This window comes from Thermobia domestica, chromosome 10, assembly GCF_964235325.1.
Source record: "Thermobia domestica chromosome 10, izTheDome1.hap1.1, whole genome shotgun sequence".
NCBI lineage: Eukaryota > Metazoa > Arthropoda > Insecta > Zygentoma > Lepismatidae > Thermobia > Thermobia domestica.
Genome location: NC_137463.1, coordinates 134,057,247 through 134,077,108, shown reverse-complemented (window position 1 = coordinate 134,077,108; position 19,862 = coordinate 134,057,247). Strand labels below are relative to the sequence as shown.

The following is a 19,862-nucleotide window of genomic DNA, read 5'->3' as shown; positions in this document are numbered from 1 at the left end:
TCAGTCGTCCAACCAGGTGCATCCTGAATCAAAAGCCATAGTGCAAACAAGTGTTTTTGAAGGCGAAGTTTTTCTTCACTCTTATCTATTGCATATTACATGCTGTACTCCTAACAAAATAATAATTCCGTCTGCCAATACTTGACTTCATTGTCCCGCTTCCTCGTGGCTATATGGTTAGTACGTGTCTAGGCCTGGAAGACCCGGGTTCGGTTCTAGGCGAGAGTTCATATGGTTCGGATCCCACGTTCAGTTACAGGTCCATAAATCTCTAGGCTCACTGCTAAAAGGGAAGCTAAACTCTAATCTACCTAAGCTATTTCATTGTTCGATTAAGAATTGTTAGCTAGTAAGGATCATTAGATAGGCCTAAGCAATTTCGTGAATAACTACATAGGTTAGTGTTTGTGTATGCAACAGAATTATTTAAAAGTTCTTGTTGTCCTGCTTCAGTAAAGCCTCATTTGGTGAAGAGATGCTTAAATAAAATTATTTCTAGGGGCTTTGTAGCTAACAGATTCGCTTTATGGGTGTGGTCCTAGTTTGAACCACTGTCATCTTCAGTCTATTACGTTATTGCTGTCGTAGAAGCCTCCAAAATTTGGATGTCTGTGATACTGTGGTGTCCATAGTTTGCAAAACTGAAAAATATGTGATATTGTTTGTTTTCATTTGATATGTGCATTTGAAATTTGTAATAACTTGACGTATAAGATTTGAAAACATAATATTATGGGTTGGTAACACTGTTAATCTGGTAGTGTTATAGAGAATCAATGTTCCCCTGCTGATATTTACTGCACGTGGTGCAAGACTTTAGCGGTTGTCGTCTATTAGTTTACAAGATTGAGGGCCGTTTCGAGGTAAAGGGTCTACTCTTATTATCATCATTATTATTATCATCATCATCTGCATCATCATCATCTTCTTCTTCTTCAATTTGCCTACGTACTTGCATGTTCAAATTTTAGCAAAATTGAGAAACGAACCTGTTTAATTTGTGTGTGGAGAAAATATTACTACATTAAGGAACGTAATATTCAAATATCTCAACCTTAAATGTCAATTCCTATGTGCTGACCTCTGATCAATATGTATAAACAAGAATGAATAAATGAATGAATATTAAATACACATACATTCGAGTTAAATTATCTAATATTTGACACACTATTACTTCAATTTTGATTAAATTGAAAATTGTGGATTTCTGAGCATTTTGAATAAAGTAAATTTTTCTCTTTTAGGGAAGTTATGCTGGAAATGCTGTAGGATTCAGATTGAACACACTTCCGAAACTTCTGGACACAAGAGCAAACAAGCCGCGTATGACTTTCTTACATTATCTAGTAGAAGTTGCAGAAACTCAGAATAAGGATATATTGAAGTTCACTGAGGAAATGAAGTACATACAAGAAGCGTCAAGGTAATGAAATTAATAACGTGTGATCTGACAACAATTTAATAATAATCAATTCCGGCCAAATATAGCATTTATCAAAATGAGATTAGTACATTTAAATGAAATTATATATATATATATATATATATACGAGGCACATCCAGAAAGTAACTTTCCCAGAGGCCGGATCCAGGATTGTCTGAGGAGGGGATGCACCAATAACTACCAAAATAACCCATCACATTGAAACTCTTCAAAATGACATGTGACAATATTCTTTACCCCTGACAACACTGATGCATAGGACGGAGGAAAGTATTTTGCAGAACGGAGAGTTGCAAGTATTATGCAGGAAAAAATGTCCTCTTCTCCTGGGTTCTGTTTTCTTCCCTACTTGACAGTGTTACATTGTTTGCTTGGTGAATCCTTTTCCTTATACCTTTAGAAAATTGACTTAAACATTTGCTTTTGCAAACTTTTGCTTTCTTTTAAGCCCCAAACGGAAGTATAATGGCAGAAAGTTTCGGAAAGTGTTGCTATTTTCACTGCTAGCCTCTTATTTTAAATAGTGTATATTTACAACGAAGGGGGGTACACATGCACCTTTGCACCCCCCTAAATCCGGCCCTGATATATATATATATATATATATATATATATATATATATATATTTTAAAATTTATTTTCTTGTTACAACTTCGAATGAATTATAATTTACATGTTGACCGTTTATCACATACTATGTTATTCATCTTAATAAATTAAATACAATTCTTGTAGCATTACTTTGTTAATTCGCATACTATGTTATTCTTCTAATTAAGTGAAATCAATCCTTGTAGCATTACCTTGTTAATTTCCTTGATATATATTAATGGTTTCTTAGCAACGTACCTATAATACACCTATCATATCTTGTCTTCTTCTAACATTGGAAACGTTCAATAAAGAGCGTTGAACTTTATAATGTATGGACAATTTATTATTATCAAAGTTTTGTACTATAATCCAAATGTAATACACGTCCTATTTTTTAGTAAGTCCAGTTTAAAAATATTGCCTATTATTTGTAATTACAAACGGTAAAATCTTGATCCGGTTTCAAATCATAAGAATTAGTTACATTTCTTTTGTATTCATTTTAGTTAGACTTCTAAAGTATGCTATACATAAGTAACAGAAGTTTTATAGAACGGGAGTTTGTACCTCCGTCGATAAGTATCAGAGCAAAAAGTAAAAGATATCGAGAAGCGCAGTCGATTCAGCATCTCAAGAGAACGTATCGTCACAACCAACAAAACACACTACCGAAACCGGAAGTGATTGAAATTTACTAGTACTTCCGTTTCAGTACTTATTTCCATAGAGCAACGGTGAAAGATGTCAAGGAACTTTCTTACAATTGATTTAGCCTCCCAAGAATAAGTTCCTTCTCCTCTATTAACCCTCTATTCAAACAGGGAGTGGTGGAAGTAAACCATTTCCAGTTTCAACATTGATCACGATAGATAAATACTAATAGAAGCCACTAGCGACTTTTGCAATCGATTTAGTGTCTCACGGGAACTTGTCGCCGTCACAACACTCTACGGAAAACGATAATGATTGAAATTTACTAGTACTTTCGGTTTCAGTACTTATTTCTATGAAGCAGAAAGGATAAACAATAGCGAAAAGCAGCTTTTCTGTCCTACTAGAGGCAGTCAAAAAGTTTCCTGAATTATGTTGTAGCTCTTTATTACCACATATTTACTTAATCGCCTTCAAAGTGGGCACTTTCGGAATAACACTCTTGTTTCACTGCTCTTGTAATTGGTGGAAACGGTGACAACAGTCCGCTTTTGGTACCTTCCGAAGTTCAGACGTCGCGTTGGTTTTGATTTGTTCTGCGTGGACAAACGGAAAAAGGTCCAATTTTAGCTTTGGCAGGAGCCAAACATCCTATGGTGCTTAAGGCTATCAAAGTCTCTGAAGCAGATTTTCCCCATTTTGTACATGAACTTGATGTATGCGCGTTGCTCGATCTGTGAAATTGCACCTATTGATCGCTATACACTCCTTTGTTCAGCTATTTTAGTCGTACACTTCCTGTTATGACGTATTAATACTTGTCAAATTCATAATTAATCAACCTAAGGACTGTACTATACAAGATTCATTGTGATTGTATCACAAACACCAAAACTAGAACAACATTTCGGGAACTTTTTAACTGTTTCTCGTAAATTCATCGTCACAAGAATGAGTTTTGTCTCAACTTTTATCTATTTGTGCAAACTGAGAGTAGTAAGAATGTAAGATTTTCCAGTTACATCACTGATCATATAATGAATGAAAGGAAAATACAGAAATAAGCAGTTTTTCATACAGATTCAGTTCGCTAGAATATGTTTCACCTGTTTCTTCCCCCGTCCATTGCAGAAGTGATAGGCATCAATTAACACTTGCAGCTTCAGTATTAATCTCCATACAAGAAAATTAGTAAGAAATACCAAATGATGGCTTTTTCATATGAATTCGGTATTCAGACTTCATCTTTGATCTTATTCCTCTATTGCAACCAGTGCATATAGGTGTATTACTTCAAGTGGAAGTATTGAATTCACGTAGTTGGGAAGTCTACTGTAGTTGCAGGCAGTTTTTTTGTAAAGAATGAACTTCAGGTATAAAGTTTCATATAGCACATGGTTATTATGATTTTGGTCTTAATAAAATCTTGTTCAATGAAATATACCCATCAATATTCTTAAAACTCTCGTACAGTGTTAATAGAAATTCTAAAAGTTTTATAGTATTTTTAGATATTTCCTTTACATGTTTTTATATTTCTAACTTTTTCAAAGTTTATCCCGTCTATACAATATACGTGTATGATCACCACATAGATTTTCCTCGTATATTACATTATTATTATTATTATTATTATTATTATTATTATTATTATTATTATTATTATTATTATTATTATTATTATTATTATTATTATTATTATTATTATTATACAAGGATAATGTAATGCCTGCAATCCCAGGATCAATTCCCGGTGGAAACAATCAGTTGAATAGGTGTAACACCTTTTCCAGGACAGCTATTCTGAGTGAGGGCTTCCTGGTTTTCGCAATTCACACTAGGCAAGTGCCCGGATGGTACCTAATATAGGAGTTCCAGGCCGCTTCTTTCCTTTCCTATTTTTTGCATCTTCATCTTTTTCCCGAATAGTGTGCTCGCTGCAGAATAGTGCTGCAGATGCCGCCCAGAAAAAATATATATATATATAAAATATTGTAATCTTATTTCGTTAATTTTTCATATAAAATTCAGACACAATATATTGTGATAAAAGTTGTTAGATTTTGAGTGAAGTTCGTACATTGATATAAATTTAATCTTTTGTGATTTATTTTATTGAATTTCTATGCATACATTAAACTAGTTAATTGAGAGTTCATAAGTTGTAATTACATGAGATAGTTTATTTTGGTAACTGGCTAGACGCTCAAAAATGCTGGTAACTTTTATGTGCGTTGTTTGTGTGTATTAAAAACCAGACAAGTTAATCATTTAGATGCAAATGTTTGCAATAATCAAATGAGGGTCAGGAAAAATGAATTCGAGATTTCAACGGATTTATACGTTCCATATACTGATACAGTGTATCATGACACTTAGCATTAAACAATGTGTATAGTTTCAGCACAAAGCTGATCTAAAATATATTTGGCCACAATGGAAGAGCAACATGCCTCTTTAACTTATATAGGAAATTAACTTATATAAAGATGAAGTTTCAGAAGTTCCTCACGATTTCTACAAAGGATAGGCTTGCATTCCGCATCGTCCTATGAAATCTAACCTGCTACAAACACTTTACGAATGTATACAAAGGTGAGACTTACATCAAGCTATAGACGACATTATGCTGAACAAAATGAAGTATCAAGGTAAATTCCATTGCAAATTTTCCAGAAAATCGTTAACTTTTTTGGGTGGGGGCTCTAAAAGTAGGTCGTTCGATGCTTTTATTCTCCTAGAATAGATAGTTCGTTTGTGTACTGTATAGGCCCTACATTAAAAAAAAAAAATCGCTTTTAACAAGAAATTTGTATCTACTGATGTTTGTTCTTTGTATGATCAGTACCTTTTTCTTTCTTCTTACACACAGAATGAGTAAAATAATACATTATGTACAAACGAATTATAATATCAGTTATATATATATAACACTCATTGGACAACACACTCCAAACAAGAGAGATTAATCTCAAAATGGAGAAATTTCTTCGCGTATTAAATTCACACCAAAAACCTGTTTCAGTGCTCTACAAGTTTATGAACTGTCGTCTCCTGGTTGAAATGTTAGGTTCAAATGAGATTGATTTTGACCAAGCGTTTGTGATAGGAAAAAGTACTGAACCCGACCTAGTGGAGTTACAGCAACCGGAGTGGGGGTATGGGGTACTTCTGCTACTGAGTGTACATGTATATTTCTACATTTATTTGCAGATTGTCTTTGGAAGGCCTAGAGGCAGAAGTACGGCAATTAGTCGGAGGTATTCGGAAGCTAGACAAACAGCTCGAGAATTCTGCAGAGGATATTAAGTCGCAGTTTCAAGGTAAAAGCATATGTGATAGTGCGTATGTTCTGTAATCTGTTGCTGTACAGTTTAGTGTCAAATATTTCAGTGTTACTTCTGAATTTAAAATTGATACAAGATAACATTTGGGAAAGGTCGTAGTGAAGAAGAGAGAAATCCTTAAACACAGTACACCAATAAGGAAAGTTGGAACGTAACACTGGAAACTGAGGGAGGACTTAAAATTACCATCTTTATTACTGATGTGGTAGATCACTAAGAGACGTTTTGATTTTCAGATACAGGTTTAGAAAAAGGGACACTTACTTAAACCAATTGGATTTCTTTCTTTCTTTTTTTTCAGTTTTGTTTTTTAAATCAACTTTTACAGTATATTGTTTTGTTGTAATAGGCCCGGTCATATTTTATTTATTGTAACCTATATTTTTATTTCCAGATTTCATTGCTAAGGCGAATGAAAGCATCGCAGAATTAGAGTTGTTATTGAATGATATTAAAAGTGCGTCTGTAAAGTTAGCCCATCACTTCTGTGAAGATGATAAAAAATTTAAAGTTGAAGAATGTTTTCAACTTTTTGTAGATTTCTTCATGAAAATTCAACAGGCACGGAAGGTGAGTTTAATTATCTAGTTTACTGAATTCTCAAACTTAAATGCAAATCTTCTTGAGAACCTACTGCTTGTGTCTGTCATTGTTGATGCAAAAGTCAGTCTTTCTCTCTCTGCCAGAGTTCCCAAACTTTTTTTTTTTTTTTTTTTCGCGATGCGTGGCGCGTACCGCCATAGTGGAAGGTACAGTCTTCTGCTGTTGCATGGGGAACTTCAGTTAAGAAATCAACTGCCTCATTTATTGTTTCTTTTAGCACAAATGCCCATGGCAATAGCTGCAGCGTTTTACAAATTTTACCCCGTGGAGCTTTCCTCCAGTCAGGTAAAAACTTTTCTTTTGGGCTGAGTCATTGACTGTTTGGAGAGAGAGTACTTAAGGAAACGTGGAAGTCATTTCCAGATTCGTGGTCAGAAACAATCGGATGCACACTCATGTCCAAAATGATTGTCGCATATCTATAAATACGAAAATTAGAATAAGTAAAACAAAATGTTGCTAAATGGAAAAGAAAGCTTTATTTCTGTTTCATTGTTCTTATTTACTGCTCTTTTGACATGAAATTTGCCACATACATACCTTTGCCGGTTATACACATACTAGCATTATAAGAAATACCGGGCGAATTCGTTATCAAATTATGTTCCTACAACAACATATTTATAGACATGCGACAATAATTTTGAACATGAGTGTACAACACTCTTTTGGGGAAGACATAATCCAAGTCGTTGTTTTCACGCGTATTATACATGTTACACTGTCCTAAATAAAATAGTCCATAAGCGAGGCGTCATTCGTATCTGATGCTATTCCATGTTTGCTGTCAATCAATTCCAGACCCAAGTTACCGAAAAGAATGTGCTTGTATCTTGTGACGGCATTTAAAAGTGATTAGTGGTACAGTCACGAAAGAAAGTATTCTTCAGTTGACAAAATTATTTTCTTAAGTCAACAATAAATTAACCTATTACAGTACCGATTTTAGCAAGTTACCAAATTATAACTATTTTATGAATAACAACAAAAGAATTCAAATTAATTCATTTGTTCCCGAGTTATTGGCAAAAGAAAATTTGTCAACTGTCAAATACTTTCTTTTCCGTGTGTACATTTCAAGTAAATACATGAACATAGTGACTACTACTAAAAGAAGCAAGGCAATTTGTTCTCAAATTTCTGAAGTTTCCCTGAAGACCGCTATTTTTCCTAACTTGGTTTAACTGTCTTGATATGGCCATGAATACGTTTGAATGTAGAATACGTTTAGATCGGAATTGTAACCCTAGTTGAAAAATCAACAAAAAATACACTTATACTATAATAGGGTTGAATGTCACTCGAAAATTTTACATGCAAGGGCCTCACATGACTAACTTTTCCCTACAAAAGCTGTTTTTTTATGAATTTTTCAATAAAGTATCAGACGAGACATCTTCTATTGAAAATTTGCGAAATACTTCCTAGAGTACCATGATAGAGGACCTTAACTTCCCATTCGGTGCGCCCTTTGACATTTTCCTGTCTGACTTTTTATTCCATCCTTTTATCTCCAGTCACTTGAGATTTATAAGTGCTGGACATTTACCTGAAACTTGTGATATGTCTTGAATTTCCGTTCTTTGATGGTACAAATATTGTAATACAATTAATTCATTCATACATTAGGAAAGAAAGTGACAAAGTAAATAAAAATACTTTCTAAAATCATTTGTGTCAGGTATTTGAAGAATTTCTGAATAAATTTGCCTTCGGCTCATATCCCTCTACTCTAACTTTCATCGTCCTCTATTTCAGCAGTAGTGTTTTGTCAATTAATGTCGTTGAGAAATTTCTGAAAACGTCAGTGCAAGAATTTTGAGTCCAAATCGATGTATATCTTTTTTCCAGTCGTTCATTTCTTGCTGCTTTCTCCCTCTTACTTGTTCTATCCGTCAGTCATTTAAACTTTTCTCATTCACCCACTCGGAATAATAATAATAATAATAATAATAATAATAATAATAATAATAATAATAATAATAATAATAATAATAATAATAATAATAATAGAATTATTAGATCTAGTCAGTTTTGCATAATCAGTTTTGCTTCATGACCTTTTATGTGCCATTGAAAGTAAATATGTGCAACTTGGAGAATAATGAAATTTTAGGAAAGGTCATTGTGAAACTGATTATGCTGAAGTGCAATGTCCGTTGAGATTGCATATCGCCATTTCTGTATTGTATGTTACTTGTGAACTAGTTAACTAGAATTAGAAGTATATGGATGCCAATGATGACACTTTTTGCTGTCAGTGTGATTGCAGAAGTCAAACAGAACATAGGTGTCTTTTGCTCTTGCTATAAATTTAATAATAATGCTCTCATACAGAAATTTTTCATGTTGAATTCTGTAAGCATTTTTCGGGTTTTCTTTATGTTTACCGTGGGTGTTCGCAATATACAATTTCTTATTAATCTTAATTAATTAATATTTTTATTTTATTTATTATAGTAGGAAATATCCATATGAATATCTTTATCCAAACAAATAAGCTCTCCGATGTTGACAATTTAAATTTAGCACTTTAATAGTACTACCACATGTACATATTCATATTTGTTCATAACATTACCAAATGTACAAATTCATATTTGCTGATGACATTACCACATGCACAAATTCATATTTGCTATACTAAACACAGCTTTTCTTTCAGGACAACGAATTCCGACGAAAGCAAGAAGAGCGCGCAGCGAAACTGGCTGAACAGGCTCAGAAAAATGGTAATAAAAAACAGAATTTCAAAGTGGTACAGAAGAACAAATCTCTGAAAAATGGCGCAGACCATGACGAAGAGTGTTTAGTAGATAAACTAATGAAAGAAATTCGAAGTGGAGAGTTTAAGTTGAGAAGGACAGTTCCTGCTGGACAAGGATAAATAAATTCATAATTGATTAACTTGAAAGGAAATGTTAGAAAACAAACTAAATAAGCAAACACAAAAACTGTAAATAGTATAAAGTGTGTATAAAGAATAAACTACCATGGCTTAAGAACTGAAAATGAATTGTACATATTATAAATCTGTTGCGTAAAATGTATGTATAGTCAAGATCCATGGCGTTGCTTGCTAGTGTACATTCTCAAGCACAAATGTTAATTTATAAATAATAATCAATAGAGATTTCAAACGACTAATAATATCATTAAATTATCGGTTATGATTTACATAAACGAGAATACATTAAATTTCTGGCATGAATATTATTAGTCCACTGTTAAGAGGCATAGCAGTAACTAAGAAAAGACATTTTTCTCGGGGTCTCAGTATTTTCATAATTATTTATGTATTTTTATATGTATATGTCTTGTACTAGCATTAAGTAGTAATGCAAAAACTACAAGTACAAAAAGATTGTGTTTAGCATTGCTTCCCTTCATTGTTAACTAGTAACATTTCTACAATGTTAATTGTATATGTGTACGTGAATAAGTTGTGTTACGAATCTCACTTGATATAAAGCTTGTTAGTAATGCGGCAATCGCGGAATAAATTACTGGTATCTCTTTCTTCAATAGAGACTGTAACAAATTGAAAACAGAAATATAAACTCGTGTTTCGATGCACTTACGAACCTCGTATTCACTTAAGTATATTGGTAATTGATACGATAGTGTTGCTATATGTACATAAAGATTTTGTATAATTGTTTCAGACACAATATCATCTTTATTTAAAATTTATTCAGCTTTTAACAGTAAGATAATTATATTAATATAAATATTTTTTTCGTGTATTTTACTTAAAGAATTTGTAAATTAAATGTGCCCTATTCACGTATGATGCAAAACATCTTTACCTTATAAATAATTGCATCCATTAGATAGTTTAAAGTTAGCAGAGGAAAAAATCGGTTGAATGAAAGTGAGTCATGTCTGACCAATGTGCGTAGTGATTTGCATCTGTTGAATAGTTTCAAATTGCTTTTTTTTTTTTAAAAAAAAAAAGGAAGTAAGAAAGAAAAGTAACAGTAGTATTTTATACTGTGTACGAAATGTTCATAATTTGCAGCTGCCATTTCTGTAACATATGTATAAAATGATACAAACCTAGCTTCCTTCTCAAGGCACTTTCATCTTCAGAGAAAGTACTGCTGTTCTTATCTTAACATAATTGAGCTAAATGCAAATATTCTTCTTTCAAATCTAAAATAATTTTTCTTATCAAGATCATGTTCAAAATTGTCACTTCTTGGAGAAATGTCTTCTTTCTCTAGTAACTTCAGAATCAATAAAAAACAGTTTTAGTAATCATTTATATAAACTCAAAATGGTATGGTTGAATTAACGATAATTAAATTTATAGTCTTAATTGGCAAAGTCTTCTCAAAGTTTTTAGTGAAAAATATTGCTACAAAAAGAAAACTTGAAACGTAATTGTACCTTATAATTCGTGTTTAAAGTTTCAAATGTGATCATCTGGTTAGTTTTGGAAATCACTTAAGTTCAAGTGCTTGTACTCTATATCGAATAATATGGTGAAGGTTGCCTTGAATTCTAATATTTTGAATTTATACAGTTGTTATTGATATTGAAGTTAACCAAAAAATGGGAAAAGAAATTGAAAATCGTAACATATTTCTGCAAATCGTATCTGTAAATCAATCTAGAGGTTATTTTAAATTTTACTTTTCTTAATCAAATGAATTAAAATTTCATGTCTTGCATAGTAGTGTATTGCTTGACAATTGGATGTAGATAATATGGTTTTGCCCTTGGATCGATGAAGTGTATAGTGACAACATTTACTACTTGGCTGCAATTTTTACTGTTTTCTACCCAGTGATGTTAATCAGTGATATTATGTATACTTTTCTTATTTTCAATAATATATTAAGATATCTTTCAGTTTTTGAAATTTATACCTTAATTATACCCTCATAATCGGTAAAACTTGTCAAGAAAGTGTATGGAATTTCTAAATTGTTAATATAATAATGATGATAATAACTCAAATGCCTTTTAGGGAGTTGCGGTTGCTCAGTCTTAGAGCGTTCACCTCTAATGCATGGGGTCCATGGTTCGATCCCAGCTCACGCCAAGTGAGTTTTGTGGTGGACAAACCATGTGCGTGGGTTTTCTCGGAGTTCTCCCGTTTCCTCCCACTTTTTTCATTCTACCATATCCTTCATTTCTCATCATCACAGTCTTCTTTAGTAGTAGGTTCAATTGGAGGTTTAAATCAAACATCACTACGCAAAATCATAGCATTTTCATCTATTAATCACACTCCTAGCCAGTATAACCGCGGGACGTAAAACTTAGATTTCATTTCATTTTCAAATGCCTTTTAAGCATCGGTAGAATTAAGTATTCAATCTGTTCCTGTACAGGTCCACTGTAACCTTTGTTTCAATTATTAGATAAGACGGTGTGCGTGCTCTTCATACTAGAGCTATGCAATTTTACATTCTGTAGCAGTCAAGGGTATTAACTGGTGCTTCAGGTTGGGGGGGGGGGGGCGACTGCCCCTTCCATGGGATTTGATATATGTATACATTTTAATCGATAGTGTTATAATGTGCTAATGAAAAACGTGAAACTCTGTTTATAATTGAGATTCTTGTCCCCATTCTCCTCCCGTTTTCCGAAGTAAAACATAAAGTGACGCTACTGTAGCAGTTGTCTAAATTCGAAAGGCGGAGAATCCGACTTTTGGATTCAGCCCGAAGCTTCTGAACTAAAATAATACATTCTATATACCTAGTTATATCATAAATACTGTCACAAAGTTTGGAGTGGTGCTGTAGGCATCCGGAGTGGCACAGTGCTGCCATCTGTGTATAAACCGGAAGATACATATAGTGTGTGTTTGACTGTTCATGACATACGTTGATATTGTACTGAGTTCTGATGGAGTGGGGCAATTACGAAAATCATGTAGCAGTAATTGCACTACACAAGGTCGGGAAGACAGCAAGTGAGATTTTCAACCTCCTGAAACCCCTATTAATCAGTAAGAGATTCGCGTATCGCGCCATACAGCGATACACCGAGACTGGAACGGCAGCTGACCGCGCAAGGAGTAGCAAACCACGAACGGTACGAACCCCACAGGTCCAGAAAGCAGTCGCAGCAAGAATTCGAAGAAATCCTGTTCGAACACAAAGTGTGATGGCTGCTGAGATGAACATCAGCAGCAATTCCATGTCTCGTGTGCTCAGGAGTGACCTACACTACGGGCGTATAAGAGGCGGGCTGGTCACTTTGTGACCCAAACATTAATGTCACAGAGGATCCTTAAATCAAAGAGACGGTTGCGGCGTTACGCCAACAATCTGCACAGAAAGATTCTGTTCACTGACGAAAAGGTGTTCATAATTGAGCAGGCCTGCAACGCCCAAAATGACCGTGTGTATGCCACGTCATCTACTGCAGCTGCTGAGGCTGCTCCAGGGTTCAGAGGGCACATCATCCTGCCTCAGTGATGGTTTGGTGGGGAGTGAGCTATTCAGGCACAACCCAGCTGCATTTTTGCGAACAAAGTGTTAAAACATCTGCCAAGGTGTACCAGGACACAGTGCTAACTCCTACAGTGAAATCACTGTCTGCTACCATGTTTCCTGGAGAAAGGTGGACCTTCCAGCAGGATTCCGCTTCAGGCGACAAAGCGAAAACAACCCAGAACTGGCTGGCACGGAACGTCCCCGACTTCATTTCTACCACTGATGGGCCTTCTTGCAGCCCGGACCTTAACCCCTTGGACTACAAACTTTGGGCAGTCCTTCAGGCAAAGGTCTGCCATAAACGGCATCCATCTCTCGACAGTCTGAAGCAATCCTTGACCCGAGCAGTGAACAATTTTCCTACGGACATGGTGCGTAATGCAATTGACCAGTGGCCGGACAGACTTCATGCCTGCATCAAGGCCACGGGGGGACATTCCGAAAAATGAGTCGTGCGTCAGTTGCACAACATATCAATGTAAAACATGACTGACCAAAATAAATTGCCTTAGTGTTAATGCTCTCTGTGTTATTCACATTCAAACTTGTGACAGTATTTATGATATAACTAGGTATATGTAACAACCAGTAAAATAAATAATTATTATTAACTTTTGATACAATAGTCACCGAATTCGAAATAAAGAATTCTGCTTACAGAGCGTTAGCTTCGTTAATGTTACAAAATTTGCACTGTAAAGTATTTGCATTGAGTATATAGGAGCTAAAATTTGACAAAACTTTAAGAGAAGCGAGTTCTCTTTATTCTCTCGGAACATGTCAGCTTAATATTAGGAAAAAAAATGCGTCTTATTTTGAAGTGATTGTATATTCAAAACATACTCGAGCTACTATTGAAAAGTATTTCACTGGAAAAGTATTAATCTTTTGAGTGGTTATGCCATATTTTTGAATATTTTTCTATTTTCCGTGTTTTCCAATGTTATACGGAAATATGCATTTCATTCTACATTCGTTATGTTCATACTTTTAAACAAAATCATCACGGAAACTGCATCAAACGAGTACCTATTGATTGCTTGGGTTGGCTTTTAACTTCCCCTTTTAGCACAAAGGTTATATGAAGCGGAGAGAGAGAGCGAGCTACTGAGTAAAACTCAATCAGTAGTATATATTTGGGCATTCTGCGTCACCTCATTTTTAGAGTCCCTTATATATCCTTAAAATCCAATATTTATGTTCTTGAAACTCGTATTTCAAATTGTTAGGGAGATATTATAAACATTGATAAGTTCGCAACACTGCTGAAAATGGCGTATTTGTAGAAAATATCGTCGCAGCACCTCGAAGAACCGCTGTGTGTTAAAACCACAATTTTTCAAGAGAAGCAAAAAACATTCCCAGCTCTTAATATTTTGCCAAATATACACGGAAACACTTGAAAAATATAATAAAAATTGGTTCTGCGTATATTATGCATTGGACATTAGTGTAGCTTGCTTCAACAATAGTATATTACTATTTTGTTTACGTAGCACAAGTCGGTTTACCTTTTGCACCTTTATAAGCACATAGAGGATTTGTATACATTAATCAATACGTACGTGTTGAGAACTTGAAGCCTTTAATTTCAATCTATTATTTTATCGTTGTGTGGCGAAACAATTGAATATTCAATTATCACATTATAAGGTATGCTGCCTGACAGCTTTCAGCTTATTTGCACGGCATAACTCATTTTCGACAAAAATGTCACATGGCGATTCTTCGAGGCCCAGCGACGATATTTAAAATGATAGTTGTTTCCCTTCTCTTCTATAGCATTACAGCAATAGCTTTTAGTAGCTGCAATTGCAATAATTTCTCGCCAATTACATGATTTAAGCAGTGTTGCACACTTCAGCAACGTTCGACAAAGCTTACAAGCGACGATTGGGGTGGCGAAGAATTTTGAAGACCGAAACAGTAGCGCTACAACAACTGTTCGACAATTTGAAGTCCCAAAGAATGTGAACTTAGACTGGCGGAACTCGCTTTGCAGCCACCAACTCGTGGTGAGTCTGGGTTATTTCTAAATATGTGATTACTACCAGTTTCCGAAATAACCGAAGAGCTGTAAAAGTATGTCCTTCAAAATTCAATACCGAAAAACCATTAAAACGACAAATTAAGAACAAACACAAAAATGAACTGTGATTTGCATAAGCTTTGCGTACACTTCATTCTAACTTTACTACATCACTACCTTTCATCCCGCCAGTAGATTATTGGTGATTTCTCGTGCGTGATGCAGACATTGATACTTTTAAAAAGTCTGCCTTTTTTTGTAATTGTTACCTTAAAAGAAGAGGAAAACACTGACGTGATATATTATTGTTGGTATATTATCAAATTTTCTCAAAGGACCCTGTGTAAGTTCTCGTCAAAACTAAAAGTTCTTTTTTCCTCGCTTTTTTGTTGTATTCGTATAGATATAAACGCAACTCCTCAGGAAAAAATATTTCGACGACACTGATAACGATTTCAAGAAAGTAGGGCCAAAATACCGCAAATGTTTATAATGGAGTATACGGGAAACTACATGTTATATTCGAATTTTTGTAGGTACCGTCCACAACTCTGAGATCAATGATTTGCACATATGATGTGCATCAGAGTACGGGACAAATAATAGGTAGAAACGAAAGTGGTGTTATGTTTCCTTTGGCTGATACATGGTGTTGAAATTGGGCACCATCTGGTAGTTTAATAGACTATATGGGAGAGTATTTGGTGACTGGGAATTGTATTACGTACCATCAGCGCCTCCGAAATGCAGATCAAGATAATGTGGTGTTCCTCCCGAAGGCAGGGCTGTGACACGAAGGTCCCTGGGCAAGGTGAACCCACTATGGTTTGCCATTGCCTGTCATGAGATGATGACGTCCGAAGGATGGAACCGACGGTTGAACAAGGGATCCGGACTTCCTCTGTCCCCACCGGGAATCGAACCTGAGATCCCTTGAGTACAAGGCGAAGAGCTTATCCATTCATCCACCGGGGACACATTCTTACAAATAAGACCATTGGCATATTATGATATTTAATATTACGAAATACTCAGAAAACAAAAAGTTTGGGTCTGTTTCACACACGCACACACACACCGACACACACATACACAGACACACTAATAAGGCATCGGAAACATAAAGATCACAAAGTGTGAAATTCTATGGGAATGGACAATATTGTCCTTAGATGTGAATGACATCACGATTAGTAGTCAAAATGTGCCGCAGATCACCTTATAACCAAAGTTAAATCATGCCTGGATCTTCATTACCATGTATGTCCTTAGTGTCGAGAAAAATACCACTTAGGTGCGAAGCTGGAAAATGAAAAGTTTCATAACAAGCAACACCAAGATACCAAAGAACGGAAGCCACATGCGAGCAACATCCTAGAACACGAGCTCCACTAGGGCATTTGCAGTACCTCCAAGAATAGCGTCGGCTCCTGATTTTTCTGGATCGTATTCAATGAAAAGTGTGTACTGCAAACTCTGTACATGTCGAGATTGAATTTTAAATCTCAGGATGTGTGGAGTGGTGTGCAAATGGAACAGTGAAAAACTACCATCAGATTTCATGTGCTCTGCTGCATATGCGTGAGTATTTTGGATTTGATAAATTCCAAGCGTGATTTTGAATAAGTCTTCTTCTGTCAATCGAGGGAAGTCAGTAATTGACGATCCGTTACACGGTTTCCAAATCTTTTCTGAGCGTTTGTCAATATCACCGGATGTCTGTAGTTTCTTTTGTAGTTCGTTTGTTAAACGAGAACGTGATAAGATTTCAATACTTTCGTCAGACTTTTCTGGTGCATCGTTGGTCAATGGAAGCGCAAACTGATTCTCTAAGGCACTTGCAATGAGTAAATACTCGCGTAAGTAGGAAAGAGCAGCAATTGGAACTCTAGCCCTAAACATCTTGTACTTCATTTTGAGATGGCCATTTTTCGCTTCTACACACCACCTGCCCTTTGTGACAATACGGAATTGGTTTGCAGCCAGGCAATCATACTGCTTCTTTCCCTTTTCTAAAAGACATGGCATTTTCGCAATGATCCTCGCCTCCTCCAACACCGTCATTGAATCTCGGATTCCCCTATCAACCAAAACACAGTCCCCTGGTTGTAAGAGCTGGTTTAAACCATTTGCTGTATCGACGAACCTAGAGTTTGTAATACTAGCATCATTATTTACACCAACATATGGACCAACAATGTCAACAATGTACCCGCTGGATGTAACGATCATCATGGGTTTCACTAAAGGACGTCCTTTTTGCACACTATACAGACCCTTTGCAAAGTGTAGTTTGTCGATTTTTCGGTGTAAATGTATGTTCCGTCAAAGAGTAAAACCAGCTTGTCATCCCCTACTCCATAAAGTTTGCGGGCCCGAGCTGGAACCTTGCTCAGAAGAAACGAACGAGATAAATGCTTTGAATCCAATACGGACGGTACAAACTGCCTCATCAAAGCTTGTTTGACTGATTTCAATGTATTTGACACACTTCCGTGGCATGGATATCCAAATATTGCTCCCAGAAAGTCATTACAAAGATCATGCCTGAGTTTCATTAACAACATGCCCAATCTGGTTTCAACGCTTGTAGACCCTAACACTGCTGTTATGTAAGGTGTCACAGAAGCTGCACAGCACAGTCAACTGTTCATTGTTCAATCCCGTGAACACTACTAACTATTCTTCAGGAATTTCTGAGAGGTTTACCTTCATGTGCACAGGTACAGTTGACGTATCTTCAACGTTGAGATCCGATCCCTGACTACCCATTTCTGGTTGTTTCTGCACACTTCTCACATAAGAACTTACCTTTATGTAGCATGTTGTACATAGTACTGTTGACGGACCGAAACCTGGAACGACTTACCTTTGCTCCCACGCATGTAACTAATCGCTTGTAAGAATTCATTTCCACACACCGGGCGCTTCTTTGCCCTCTAAACCATAGTTCGCACACGGAACATTGCCGATGTTTATCCGTGTTTCCACCGGAAGCCATTTGTCACACACATCACCAAATTGTTTTGAAATGAATAATATGGCTTTTGCATTACACGTTTCCACACTGGCGAAACCTACCAGAAAATAGCACCAAATAGTACACAACAACAAAGTTCGCATATATGTCGCGAGAAACAGAACAACAAAAGTCACTGGACAAAAGCATGCAGGAATTGCAACTTCTTGGAGGCACAATGAAGTAGGCACAACACACGAATCGATCACCACCTACCTGCAGTCACTAAAGACGAGTTAGCTACTACAGAAACCTTCACAATGACGCTTCTACTGTACTTCCCTCAATAGAGGCAGTCTCGCAACAGACATAGCGAATATGAAGCGAATGTTAGCATATACACAACCTCAAACGTCCGGATCGGTCAAACCGGAACATGATACCACTTATGTTTTCAACTAATATTTGCCCTTTACCCTGCTGTACATCATAATATGACAATGGTCTTATTTGTCAGAATATGTCCCCGGTGGATGAATGGATAAGCTCTTCGCCTTGTACTCAAGGGATCTCAGGTTCGATTCCCGGTGGGGACAGAGGAAGTCCGGATCCCTTGTTCAACCGTTGGTTCAATCCTTCGGACGTCATCATCTCATGACAGGCAATGGCAAACCATAGTGGGTTCACCTTGCCCAGGGACCTTCGTGTCACAGCCCTGCCTTCGGGAGGAACACCACATCATCTTGATCTGCATTTCGGAGGCGCTGATGGTACGTAATACAATTCCCAGTCACCAAATACTCTCCCATATAGTCTATTAAACTACCAGATGGTGCCCAATTTCAACACCATGTATCAGCCAAAGGAAACATAACACCACTTTCGTTTCTACCTATTATTTGTCCCATACTCTGATGCACATCATATGTGCAAATCATTGATCTCAGAGTTGTGGACGGTACCTACAAAAATTCGAATATAACATGTAGTTTCCCATATACTCCATTGTAAACATTTGCGGTATTTTGGCCCTACTTTCTTGAAATCGTTATCAGTGTCGTCGAAATATTTTTTTCCTGAGGAGTTGCCTTTATATCTATACGAATACAACAAAAAAGCGAGGCAAATAGAACTTTTAGTTTTGACGAGAACATACACAGGGTCCTTTTAACACGTTTTAACGTATTTTTAGAGTTATGTCGTCACCTGAACAATATGACCTAACTAAAATTTTTCTATGTGCTAACGGAGCAAGAAAAGAAAAAAACAAATATTCCTACCGCTAAACGAATATCACATGTTTATTTTTTAATGTGAAAAGGCTACAAATTATCACTTAAACGAAAAAAGGAGCTAGGTCGTTATCTGAAGGACGTCACCAATCGACTTAAGATTCTGTTTACGTAATATTGAGGTAAACATACACAAAAATAGTCCTACTGCAAAATCAGTTTCGAAAAACGTGTTTTTTCGATCCACTCTGTTATGCAACCACGCACAACACATCAAAAATCCTTCGCCAACTTGACTTCGTTCAAACTATTGATGGTCTTTCAGCGACTTTTTGTTACCTGATGGTACGTTGTTCTATCTATCATGAATCGGACCCATCTGTCCTAACATAATATCCGGGACCCCAACTTCCAGTGGTCGACTTCCTTGCGCCGCCACTGAACGATTCAGAATCCTGCATTTTTGGATAGATCAAACTACAAGCCTAAGACAATAACATGCCGCCCCAGCTCAATAGCTAATAGTTTTGGAGATATTCGCCCT

The 19,862-nt window shown here is 36.0% G+C and overlaps 1 protein-coding gene across 6 annotated transcripts in view; it reads left to right on the top strand.

Moving 5' to 3' along the window:
* The window catches only part of LOC145662721 (inverted formin-2-like), a 435,970-nt gene extending 424,475 nt beyond the window's left edge, over positions 1 to 11,495 (top strand). For all 6 annotated transcript variants that reach the window (XM_081728580.1, XM_081728579.1, XM_081728583.1 and 3 more), the window contains 4 exons: positions 1,248 to 1,426; positions 5,907 to 6,016; positions 6,435 to 6,610; positions 9,309 to 11,495. In XM_081728580.1, the coding sequence (XP_081584706.1) occupies positions 1,248 to 1,426; positions 5,907 to 6,016; positions 6,435 to 6,610; positions 9,309 to 9,530 (687 nt within the window). In that variant the 3' untranslated portion in view covers positions 9,531 to 11,495. The remainder of the gene's footprint in view (positions 1 to 1,247; positions 1,427 to 5,906; positions 6,017 to 6,434; positions 6,611 to 9,308) is intronic.
* Positions 11,496 to 19,862: the final 8,367 nt, after the last annotated feature.